Consider the following 13,441-nt stretch of genomic DNA (forward strand, 5'->3'; position numbering starts at 1 on the left):
CAAGATAATAATTAGCAGAGATGTTATATTTAATGAATCTACCTTCCCTTGTAAATTAGAAAGTTTGGAAGACTATCCCACACCTGGCACCCCAGATATCTTCCCTATCATTGCCAATACCCAAAATGGGGTGGAGCAACCGACAGATGTTCCTGATCTACTGGCTACTTCCTCCTCAGATGTTTCAAACCCTGAAGTTGATTTACCCTCTGATCATGAAAGTGATCATGAGGAGCCATCTGTAGCTCCTGGAGGTGAGGAAGAGCAATATGACTCTCCACACCAGGTCCTAAGGGACTACCAGCTGGCAAGGGACAGAAGCAGGAGGACTATAAGGCCTCCTGCAAGATATTCTTACTCAGATTTAGTTTACTATGCCTTAGTGGCAGGTTTGGAGATGAGGAGTAGTGAGCCTACCTCCTATGAGGAGGCTGTCAACTCCCATGACTGTTTGAAATGGCAGCAAGCTATGGACGAAGAGATGAACTCATTGATGACAAACAAAACTTGGGAACTGGTCCCAAGACCTCAGAAACAGAAGCTGATAAAATGTAAGTGGCTGTTCAAAGTTAAAGAAGGTATGTTACCCTCTGATCCCTTAAGGTTTAAAGCTAGATTAGTAGCTAAAGGGTTTACCCAGAGGGAAGGTATTGATTATACTGAAATATTTTCTCCTGTTGTTAAATTTAAAACTATTCGAATGATGCTTTCAATAGTTGTTCAGTATAATTTAGAATTAGAACAGCTGGATGTTAAAACTGCTTTCTTACATGGGGACTTAGAAGAATTAATTTATATGGAACAGCCAGTAGGATATGTTAACAAAAAACATCCAGATCATGTGTGTTTGTTAAAGAAGTCCTTGTATGGGTTAAAACAATCTCCACGTCAATGGTATAAAAAATTTGACAATTTTGTAACTGGAATTGGTTTTAACAGAAGTGAATATGATAACTGTTTTTACTTCATCTTATCTGAGACTCCTGTTTATTTGTTGCTGTATGTTGATGACATTCTATTAATCAGCAAGTCTAAGTCTAAAATTTGTGAGTTAAAATCCGTGTTAAATACCAACTTTGATATGAAAGACTTAGGACCTGCTAGAAGAATTTTAGGAATGATTATCGAAAGAGATAGAAATAACTCTTGTCTGAAAATTCATCAACATGATTATTTGTTAAAAGCTGTTCAAAAGTTTGGCATGACTGGTTGTAAACTAGTAAATGTTCCATTGGCTGGTCACTTCATCTTATCTAAAAAACAATGTCCAATATCCGACTCTGAAATGCTTAAAATGGAAAACATCCCATATGCTAATGTCATTGGAACCATAATGTACTCAATGATTAGTACCAGGCCTGATTTAGCTTTTTCAATTTCTCTACTTAGTAGATTCATGTCTAATCCTGGTAAAATTCATTGGGAAGCTTTAAAGTATGTGTTAAGGTACATTAATGGCTCTGCTGATATTGGGTTAATTTATAAAAAGAATTGTGATGTTTTTAATCTTGTTGGATGTGTGGACTCTGACTTTGCTGGTGACAGGGACTCTCGAAAATCTACAACTTCTTTCTTCTTTACCCAGGGAGGGAACTGCATCAGCTGGAAGTCTCAGTTGCAGCCATTGGTTGCATTGTCTTCCACTGAGGCAGAATATGTGGCTGTCACTGATGCCTTCAAAGAAGCCATCTGGCTCCAAGGTTTGTTAAAGGAAATTCATATGTTACAAGGTAAGGTTGTAGTATTTTCAGACAGTCAGAGTGCCATACATTTATGTAAAAACCCTGTATATCACGAGAGAACCAAACATGTAGATGTAAAGTTTCATTTTGTAAGGGACCAAGTAGCCAAAGAGAGTGTATTTATTCAAAAGGTCCCAACAGAAAACAACCCAGCTGATATGGGGACAAAGATTGTGACTGCAGCCAAGTTCAAACACTGTTTGGACTTGCTGCACGTCACAGTTGGTTGAAAGACCAAACATCCTGAGTGATGATGACATAGATTGTAAGCTTGCTGCATTTTTTAGTGGATTGTCCCTTAATGTTTTGAAGCTTCAAGGTGGAGATTGTTATTAGTGAAGCTCCAAATACGGCATCGTTTTCTGGCAGGGGCTGGAGGGTCTTTTGGCAACCCCTATGGCTGCCCAAAACGGCAGCGTTTTGGGCCCAAGGTGGAGGGCCAAAACGGCAACCTCCCTGCCGTTTTGTTTGGCGTGCTGGTTCTTGTCTTTTAGCCTGCCTCTCTTCCGATCGTCGATGCTCTGCTCTTTCCTTTGTACGGCTCGATCTCCACTGCTTGAGTCGCCTTTATATCAGCTTCAATCTCCTCGGGATCATAATAGCGACGACCTCCGATTATCTGCTGCATTAGGGTTTGTTCTGATTATTCTTTTGTTCTCATTCTCGTAGTTTTTGGATGTTCTCTGTTTTTGCTCTATTTTCTAAGTTGTAAGCCTCTAACCTTAGATTGTGGTTATGGGGTCGAGCTAATGTTTTCAGAAGGTTATTCTTTGTACAGTGAGATCAGAGAGTTGTTGTTTTTGGTGTTGTAATCGGAGGCTTGCTGGCTGTGTAAAACTTTTATCCCTATAGTGCAGTGAACTCCTTTTGTCGGAGCTCAACGTGGACGTAGCCCTCGTTAATGGGTGAACCACGGTAAATCTCTTGTGTTTATATTGTGTTCATTATTTTATGCTTGTGTATGGTTCTCTGTCCATTCTTTTGTATATGTTTTTGGGTCGCTGCTATTTGAGTATTAAGGGGGTTGATTAGGGTTGAGCTTTTGACTCCTCCCAACAGTTACACACCATGAAATTTAAGTAATAGTAAAATATTGGAAACTCATAGTGCCATAATTATTTGCAGGTCACTAATCAACTCACTTTCACACTATGATAACTAATAAGATGAAAACATAATATGGTATCACAGAAGCATATGATGCAATTCATTCTGTATCAATAAATATACATCCTTTAAGACTAACCTTGGGATTAAGGGCCTTCAGTTGGTCTTGAAACAGCTGTCGGGAGAAAGAAAAGCCACAACTTAAACAAACTACAATATATACAGTCCCATGTAATTCAAGTGGGTTGCTACCAGCATGATGATGTAACCTGGACAAGATATTGATAGATCAGTTGATGCATAAACCAGGAAATAGGTAAGGATTAAAGAAGAAGAAGAAGAAGAAGAAGAAGAAAAAGAAGAAGAAGAATCAGTTGATGCATAAACCAGGAAATAGGTAAGGATTAAAGAAGAAGAAGAAGAAGAAGAAGAAGAAGAATGATGCATAAACCAGGAAATAGGTAAGGATTAAAGAAGAAGAAGAAGAAGAAGAAGAATGATGCATAAACCAGGAAATAGGTAAGAAGGCGATTTTTCTGAATACATTGTATGCCTAAACAAAATACAATAAATCAAGATAAATCTAAATAACTAAATATTTATCAAACATCAAAATTTGATACTTTTAGTTCCTCATCAGCAATGCTATCAGATTGCTCAGGGTCCTGCAGAGTGCTAAAATTTAATGTGAGATAGAAAGCCAATTACCTGTCAACATTTTGTGTAATCATAAAATGTATGCGACCAGCTTTCTCAAGAGATGCCAAAGCAATATGAGCTGCACCTGGCTGGGATGCAGTGAAGCGTCTCCATCCCGCATAGCTCCTTGCCCAGTACCGCCTTCGGGTCCGGTTAGAACGGAGAAATTCCTGTTAATTGGAATTCCCAAGAGAGCATAAGTTAACCATGAAGTTCAGCAGTTGATATAAACAAGAACAATCACTAATGTGCATTATTTCATGTACTTGATCAATCAGGCCAAAATTCAAATGGTAGGCAGGGAGAAAACCAGCATTAGATAGAAGGTAGCCATGGTCCCCTACTTTGGCAAAACTCTTATGTACCCACCCCCCACCAAGTAAAATACTTTTCATACTCATATTCAACCTAGGGCCCCTAAAGATGTTTCATCCTCCTTTTAAGAAATCCTAGTACCATTTATGGTCTTGCAGGTAAATTCAACCATTTTTAATCTTCACAGGTTCTAGAGGAAAGTGGGGAGAATCGAGGAAGAAATGTCTCAGTCTGCAAAGAATAGCATCACACAGATTCTCTCTCTTGTTAGATCAGTTACTTTGTCAGTAAATCCAGAAAACTATAAATCCTGATGGAGCTACAGAGATGAATCAAGAAAACTACACATTAACTTGTCAAGCACGGAAAGCCATTTCACCATTATGTATACTGCTCATGGTTACATGAACATCTGATGCCTTCCACATCGAAGGCTGGAATCCATTATATGATGTGATAACCAACTGAGATACAATTGTTCAACCACCGTCAAAAATAAAGCATGGGTTTTATTCTTCTGTCACTGTGTGCACAAGAATGAACAATTTATTTTTCTTAGTGAGTACACAACCATAAGCCTAAGTTCAAGGCCATTGATGTAACTGAATAAATATCAATTCTTAACTTGTTCATTGCAGGAAAAAAAAACAAACAAAAGAGTTATTCATTAGAGTTTAAAACATCAAAGCACACAATTCAATGGAATTTGCAATATTTGTTCAACATTTGATACTAATTCTGAAAACCTTGATATACCTATCCTTGCCAAGTCTCTACATATCTTCATTAAACCAATTTGTATAGTCTTCATTGATTTCTTATTTTCCTGAATGACACCAGACATTGTGATCCATAAGTATATCTATGTTTTCAAAATAACAATATATTCATTCCTTGTCAAAATCTTTGGAGTAACTGTAAAAGCTGAATATCAAATGATTGAATTGATTATGATATGTACATGACCATCCTTCTTATAGGAAGGGAAAATTACAACATAGGAAACTCTATCAACAAGAAAGAAAAATATATATATAGCGTTTTAGGAAGTTTCCTAAACCTAGTTTAGGCAAGTATCCTAAACTGATTTGGAAACACTAAATAGGAAACCTCTAAATATACACTACAACTCATCTCTTCAATATTCACGAGATCTAACACTCCCCCTTGAGCTGGAGAGTGTATATCGATCATTCCCAACTTGCATGTTAGATCCTTAAACCTTTTGACTGCCAGCCCTTTAGTTAATAAATCTGCCCTTGTTCTTGTGATGGAATATAAGATATATGAATTAGGCCTGCATCCAACTTCTCTTTAATGAAGTGCTGGTTTATTTCAACATGCTTCGTCCTGTCATGTTGGACAAGGTTGTGAGCAATGTTGATGGCTGATTGGTTGTCACAAAACAACCTAATTGAACCTTGAACCTTGATCCTCAAATCCTCTAGGATGATTCTTAACATCAATACCTCACATAGGCTAAGGGCCATGGCCCTAAATTCTGCTTCTGCACTTAACCTTGCACAACACTTTACTTCTTGCTTCTCCAAGACACAAGGTTTCTACCTAGGAACACACAATATCCACTTGTTGATCTCTTATCAACTAGAGATCCAACATAGTTTGCATCTGTGAATCCTTTAATGTCCAATTCTTCTTTTGACTGGAACAAGATTCCCTTACCTAGAGTAGCCTTCAGTAGCTTAAAATTTTCCTCATTGCCTGCATATGTTCCTCTGTTGGGTTGTGCATAAATTAGCTCACTAGGCTGAGAACAAATGCAATGTTAGACCTAGTGTGGGAGAGATAGATCAGTCGGCCCACCAGCCTTTGATATCTACCCTTGTCAACAAGCTAACTGCTAGGATTAACCCTCAACTTACTGTTAGGCTCTACTAGCACATTAGAACCTCTACCACCTGATATTCCTGTTTTAGCCAATAAGTCTAGCACATATTTCCTTTGGGAGAGAAATATTCCAATCTTGGAATAGGCTACTTCAATTCCTAAAAAGTATTTGAGAAGTCCCAAATCTTTGATCTTAAATTCCTTGGCTAGCTTATCCTTGAGAATCTTTTGTTCTTCAGCATCATCCTCGGTGACTATTATGTCATCTACATACACTAATAAAGCAGTAAGCTTCTCACTTCTTGAATACTTAAAAAACAAAGTATGATCACCCCTGCTTTGGCTATACCCCATTGCTGTCATAACCTTTGAGAACCTACCAAACCAGACTCTTGAGGATTGTTTAAGCCCATAGAGAGCTTTCTTGAGCCTGAAAACATGCCCTGCATCTCTTTCATGAAATTCGGGAGGCAATTCCATAAATACTTCTTCTTCTAAGTCTCCACACAAGAATGCATTCTTTACATCCAATTGCTGTAAATTCCATCCATAATAGGCAGCTAGGGATAATAGTATTCTCACAGTAGACATCTTTGACATAGGGGCAAATGTTTCAAGGTAATTTATACCATATGATTGGGTGTAACCCTTGGCTACCAACCTAACTTTATTCCTGTCTAGGGTTCCATCAGCCTTGCACTTGACATTAAAAATCCACCTGCAGCCAACCGGTGTAACCCCCTATGATTTAGGCACTAAGTCCCATGTATGATTCTTCTTTAGAGCTCTCATCTCTTCTAGCATAGCTTGCCTCAAGTTTAGATCCTTTAAGGCCTCATCAACTGACTTAGGGATCTTAACGGAGTCCAAAGATACTAGGAAACCCTTGTGGTTGTGGGAAAGACGATGATAGGGCAAGAAGTTGGCCAAAGGATGTCAGGTGCAGCTTCTAACCCCTTTTCGAACAGCTATAGGAAGGTCTAAATCAGCATTAGTAGTATCAATTTGAATTGATGATGAGGGTTGAATGACCTCCATACCTTGACTAGGGGCAAACATTGGTGCATGCTGAGGCTGCCTATGTTTGAATACATGAGGAGATCCCTTATACCTGACTGGAGATAGCAGCTCTTAAGTGGCTAATTGCTCTTGCTCAGGGTTACCTTGATCACAAACTAACTCATGACTGCCTCTTGAAGAGCAGTTAGGGTCCAAATCAGCAGGCTGAAGAGGTGTATCGGACTAATCAGGCTAATCATGATGCTGAGGAGATGAGACAGTGATGGTAGGAGGCTGAGGGGAGTAGATGGGAGGCTGAGTGAGAAAGGGATCATTAGGGTCACCATGAACCATAGTCTCCCCTTGGTGACCAGCTTGGGAGTCGAAAAAGGAAGCTGACTCCACAAAAATAACATCTTCAGATACATAAACCTTCCTAGTGGAGGAATGATAACACTTGTACCCCTTTTGAGTAGGTGAGTGTCCTATGAAAGCACAACGTAGGGCTCTAGGGTCAAATTTATCATGGTGATGTTTAGCTATGTGGACCAAGGAAACACAGCCAAACACCAGTAAAGGAAGAGAGGCATGCTGAAACAGGTCTGGAAAATGAGCAGAGGGGCATTGAAGAGGGCTTTGATGCTGTAAAAGCTGAATATCAAATGATTGAATTGATTATGATATGTACACGGCCATCCTTCTTATAGGAAGGGAAAATTACAACATAAGAAACTCTATAAGAAAATATATATACAGCCTTTTAGGAAGTTTCCTAAACCTAGTTTAGGCAAGTATCCTAAACTGATTTGGAAACACTAAATAGGAAACTTCTAAATATACACTACAACTCATCTCTTCAATATTCACGAGATCCAACAGTAACATATGAAAAACTTATTGAATAAATATCAGGAAATCTTCATGTCCTCCTCAGTAGCTTCCAGTTTTGATTCAACAGGAGCTATTCCTTTATTTTGTAGTCTGCCACTATTGTTCCTTACTCCAACTCCCTCCTTGTCTAGAAACTCAAGAAACTAAATGATTATTTCTTCCACAATTAAATATATATAAAGAAAAAGATATTAGTGCTCATGCCTTCAGATCACCTGGTGTGTAATTGGTCTGAATCCAGAACTATATGCTCCATGTGGACTGCAATGGAAAAAAACAGTCAGGACATGCACAAAAAAGCACACATATAGACATACCATACATTCCTATGTCCAACAAGTAAGTTTTCTGCTTTTCATTTAAAATTAATTTTTTTTTTTTTGGGTGCAAGCATGAATAAAGCTAACCGATCAAAGATTATGGTGCAGAGACAAATTACCCGTGTATTAGTATCCTAGAATAAGGATGCATTAATTGGCTGGTTTCAAATATTTGGTTTAAATCATGGTGCCACTACAAAGCAATCAGAACAATTTATAATTTCTTTTGAGTTGAAATACTTCCAGAACGGGTTTATATTCAAACAGTAAAAGCATAAATAAACAAGGGTAAATTACACTCAGCACCCCTGAAGTTTGATAAAAAAAAGACAGGGACAACCCTGACATTTAAGAAATGATAGAGACCTTCCCTGACACTTAAGAAATGACAGAAATGTCCCCTGACTTTACAACTCTAATTACACTTTCCCCCTACTATTACTTTACAGATGTTAAACATTTTAATATGATGAAAATACCCTCATATTTTCTCTCTCCCTCCATCTCTTCTCCTCGCATGGCAAACTAGCCAGAATACAGCTCTCTCTTTCTCTCCAGTTCGGCAATGGCTGAACCAGAGAGAGATCAACAAACTATTGGATTTTTGCTAGACAAAGGAGGAGGACAAAGAGAGGGGGAGAGAAAATGTGAGGATATTTTTGTCATATTAACAATTTTACAATGATGGGACTGGGGGGTTGGGTGGGGAGTGTAGCTAGAGTGGTAAAGTCGGGGGAGGTTATTGTCATTTCTCAAATGTCAAGGGTGTCTGTCACTTTACCGAACCTCAAGGGTTCTAAATGTAATTTATCCAATAAACAAATAAGGATACAAAGCAACAACAATATATTACAGCATAAAGGAAGAACAAAATTTTTAAGCTAAAAGTAAAGAACAACAGTAAAATCTTTCAGCATAAAGGAATAACAACATATATATATTTATATATATTACCTAACAAAAAAAAAAAGAAAAGAAAATGCCATCAGGTGTATGCTTTTACATTGTGATAGAAAACAATAAGCAGAACCATATGAAACTATAGTGAAGGAGAATAAATATATATGTACATTATATGTAACAAAACATAACCAGAACTGAAGAAAGCCATAAAATGCATATTAATGCAAAAGGGAGAGGTTAAAGTTAATTAAAGGGGAGGAGATCTACTGGAACAATAAAAGAACTAAGAAAATTTGATAATCAGTATTGATCAAAATGCAGCGTTCTAAGAGCATATTAGAAAAACAGCAAAGAACAGAACAGCAAAATGAGTTAATATGGGTGATCTACACCATATATCTTTCCCAGCAATCACCTATTGTTTGCCACTTTGCCAGATAAATAAATAAATCCGTGTAAGGTTTTATGAGGTACAAACTAACATTAAGATTCACAAATATAGATTAAAATATATCAGTGTATGTTGGCTAGGAACTTCAGCCAGATCGCAATCTCTTTGATACCATTCAAATTATGCAATCAACAATGATGGTTGGAATGAAATCTTTGAAACATTTTGGAGATGAATATAGAAATTGAAATGTGGAAGTATGACCTTCTATAATCAGGAATTCCACATTCTGTGCTTATTCCAGCTCCAGTCAAAACCACAAGCTTGGTACTACAAATTTTACAGAACCAATACAACAGAAGCTAGTCAGAACCTCACACGTAGTTTCAATTAACTGCATAATTAATCAAGAGAACCTAAACACAGAGAGAGAGAGAGAGTAAAAATTCTTTGAAACCTCTGGTCAAAGAATTGGTACAACAGCTCCACATCCTTGGAGGTTGGGGGATCTGAATCAGGAGTCAACTTCTTGTCCCTCAAAAAGTTTAAAGGCACTTTTTCTTCAGTTACCGATGAAGTACCAGGAATGGTGAGACGACATGTTGTTTGTACATATCTACAAGAGCCTTGAAAGGAGACAACTCTTCCTGCAGTGCCTAATTTTGCAGTATCTGTACAGACACAAAATAAAATGGTATCAGATATACAAATCTATAGGATGATGATGTAAGATAGGTATAAATGATGCTGAAGAATGGGAGACAGAATAAGAAGACTTGCTTGCCCTTGCTGTCCCAAGCACCCTCCTCACGTTTCTAATAGTCTGCATATCAAAAAGCAGAGATGAAAATCAATGAATTCCATAGTACAACCAAAGAAGAAAAAAGGATAAACAAGGAATTCACCATATAATATTTTCATTTTTTTTGTCTTTTTTTTACTTCATTTTCTATTTTGATAACTTGGTAGCTGCAAAATATATCCTAATATGCAATACAAGCCTGCTTTCTTGTTTCCTAGAAGCAGCCATTAAAAAGTGACCATTGCCTCATTTCAAGCTCAGACTAGTTCATTACTCTCTTCCGGCTACCATAGTTAATTCAAAGTATATAGCGACAAAATAACTCATTGTCACCATGCAACCAGGCCGCAATCAAGATCAGTATGAAGTCTCTTCTTCTCCTTCAAAAGCATCAACTTGAGCTTGATAAATATGAAGAACACTTTCAGAAATAATCCTCCAGGACAAACAAACCCATACCTATGCTGCTCTTCAATCGTCTTCTATATATGCCACATTTTTTTCCAGTCAATTCAAAGTTTATTTTCGGAAAAATTACCATCCAAACATTTCCTTCCATAAATTTTAACCATTAAATTTACAAACAGATATAAATTTTGCAAGTCATTCATTTGTCAATGAAACCCATGTGGAACAACTAAGTTCCTTGGTTATGAAACAGAAAAGTCCAACATAAGTACAACTATGGTAAATTACACCAAAATTCTTATTTTCTTTCCGTATAATCTCTAATCTATCAACATAAAGTCCCAACATCAACATTCCCTTAGAAACATCTGATTCTAAAAGCCAAGGTCATCACCATACTCAAAGACACATTTTTAAGATACCAAAATCCCCTAATTACAGGAGAGAGAGAGAGAGAGAGAGAGAGAGAGAGAGAGAGGAGTTACAGAAATGAATGATCGGGGAGGCATCTGCAACGATATAACCATCCGGCCTTTGCTCTCTTGTTTTTCCCTATCTTCCGATTTTCGCTAAGTCCTCTCGCAATGCATTGAAGAATTATTTACACTAGAAATTCATAATCATCATCACAATCACACATATTTAAGGGAAAAAAGTAATCTAATCTAATCTAGAGAGAGAGAGAGAGAGAGGACTTACAGACACGAAGAAGAAGATGGTTCATCGGGGAGGCGTCGGCAACGACATAATAATCCATTGAAGAAATCTAGTTTCTTTCTTTTATTTATGGCTTTCTTTTCTGAACTATCTGAACCTTGTAATTGTAAGTAAATATCATTCTATATTTTTTCTTTAATTTTTCTTCTTTGGCGGCTTTGTGGTTCCACGATGCACTGTTCTTCGCCACTTAAAAAACTCTCCTTTCATCACATAGGAAAATGTAAACAAATTGGAATTTTTTTAATTAACTATAAAAAACATTTATTTGTTTAATATTTTAACTTCTTATAAATTTAATTTTTTAAGATGGATCATACTATTGGTATCCTTGAACTACACCTTAAATTACACAATACATCATAAATGACAAAAATATCCCTCACACTTCATCAACTTGGGTAAAGAGTATTTTAATCATGCACTTCATCGTCTCATACCGTCTCACCTCACTGTCTTGAGTAAAGGATATTTTAAACATTTTATCTTCGTTATGTAGTCTAAGGTATAAGCCATAATAATATACCAATAACATTTTCCTTCTAAGATAACCCTTTCTTATACATCAAATTCCTTTGTTTTAAATTATAAATTATATTATATATATATATATATAAATGGCCAAATAGAGATGAAAGTATCCCCAAAAATAATTAATAAATTAAAATTCACATTCTGATAATAGAAAGAAATGACAACGATTACGTGCCCTAATAGATAAAATGAAAAAAGGAAGATTTTTGGGTACGAGGTCCTTTAATTTGCCTACAACCTGGAAATAATTTTTTTAATAAATTTTGTTTTATTTTAAATATGTATAATTTCATATATTGATAACTGATAATTATATTTTCAATTATATATAGTAATACATAATCATATGTTAGTACAGGTATATGTAATGTTATAATATATTGTAATTTTGTGATGTTATGAATAGATCATTTATATTATATATTATGTTATATATATATATATCATTGTAAATATTTTTGAATTATAACATGTATAACATTGTGTGTATACCATAGCATCACAAAATAAAAATAGAAGCACCACAAGTGTAAAATAAATGCATCATAAGAGTAAAATAAAAGTAAAAGTATTGCAACACTAACATGGGAGTATTATATTAGTAAAATTAGAGTATTGTAAGTGTAAAAATCAAAGTACTGCAATTGTTAAGAAAGAACATCACGAGAGTAAATAGTAACATCGCAAAATTAAAATAGAAACATTGCAATACTAAGACGGTAACGCCATAATAATAATAAACACAAGAGCACTATAAGTCTAAAATGGAAGCCTTGTAGGAATAAAATGAGAGCATTGCAATACTAAAATGCGAACACCATAAGATTAAAATAGGAGCATCATAAGACTCAAATGAAAATATTGTAAGAGTAAAATGATAGCACTACAAGAGTAAAATAAGAGCACTGCAGGACTAAAATGAGAGCTTCGAAAAGCTAACGTGGGAGTGTTGGGATCAATATACCCAATCCCTGACTTGTGAAAACCTACGAGGAAACAAAGTAACCAGCCAAGTAATAAATGCAATCACAAAAATAAATGAGATAACCAATTTACGTGAAAAACTCCTTCAATATGAGGAGTAAAAATCATGGGATTGAAGTCTACCTAAAAATTCAATTAATATCACCAAATTTGGGTTACAAAATCTTCTCAACAATCATAAGAGACAAAATGGCTTGATTATTAAGGATCTCGACCTCTAAATCATATCTTCACAGTTTAGATCTTAGAACTACAAGTTTGGAATATACCTCAAAATTTTAGCTTAATTAGACCACAAAAAACCATATGATTGTCTGTTTTATCACAATTGCATAGACAAAAATTGAAAACCACAAGGTAGTATAAAAATGGTTCGATCCTAGAATCACCGTTTAGATCCTAGAATCACGAGTCTCAAATGTACTCTCCAAATTTTAGTTCAATCGAAGCACAAAACACGGTGTGTTCGCCTGTTTGATCACAGTTGCACATGCAAAAATGGAAATTTGAATTTCTCCAAGAACTTTGCCCTTTTTCCTTTTGTTTTTCTCACTTATTATGCACGACTTTTATAGCCTAAGGGGTACAAAAACCCTAAGCTCATTAAAGGGTATTTTAGTCCTATGAGATAAAAATATTAGTGAAAGAAACATGGCCATCTTTTTAGAAATACCCAATAATTACCCAGCCATCCTTTTAGGAATACTCAACCATTATTGGGCCGTCCTCCAACTAGGAGAGAAGCCCAACCCAACAAATCTCCCCCTTCATGACTAGTTGG

At 36.2% G+C, this 13,441-nt stretch overlaps 1 protein-coding gene across 2 annotated transcripts in view; it reads right to left on the reverse strand.

Annotated features, from left to right (window-relative positions):
- Positions 1-11,277, reverse strand: part of LOC127800773 (NAD-dependent protein deacylase SRT2) — a 38,028-nt gene extending 26,751 nt beyond the window's left edge. The window contains exons 1-8 of one of the 2 annotated variants that reach the window (XM_052335575.1): positions 11,125-11,277; positions 10,911-11,031; positions 9,996-10,038; positions 9,673-9,886; positions 9,480-9,545; positions 7,817-7,862; positions 3,558-3,718; positions 2,989-3,118 (exon numbers count right to left, since the gene is read on the reverse strand). In XM_052335575.1, coding sequence (XP_052191535.1) covers positions 2,989-3,118; positions 3,558-3,718; positions 7,817-7,862; positions 9,480-9,545; positions 9,673-9,886; positions 9,996-10,038; positions 10,911-10,952 — 702 coding nt within the window. In that variant the 5' untranslated portion in view covers positions 10,953-11,031; positions 11,125-11,277. The remainder of the gene's footprint in view (positions 1-2,988; positions 3,119-3,557; positions 3,719-7,816; positions 7,863-9,479; positions 9,546-9,672; positions 9,887-9,995; positions 10,039-10,910; positions 11,032-11,124) is intronic. The other variant, XM_052335573.1, reaches the window with a different exon arrangement.
- Between the last annotated feature and the right edge of the window lie 2,164 nt (positions 11,278-13,441).

Source organism: Diospyros lotus, chromosome 4 (assembly GCF_014633365.1).
Source record: "Diospyros lotus cultivar Yz01 chromosome 4, ASM1463336v1, whole genome shotgun sequence".
Taxonomy (NCBI): Eukaryota; Viridiplantae; Streptophyta; class Magnoliopsida; order Ericales; family Ebenaceae; genus Diospyros; species Diospyros lotus.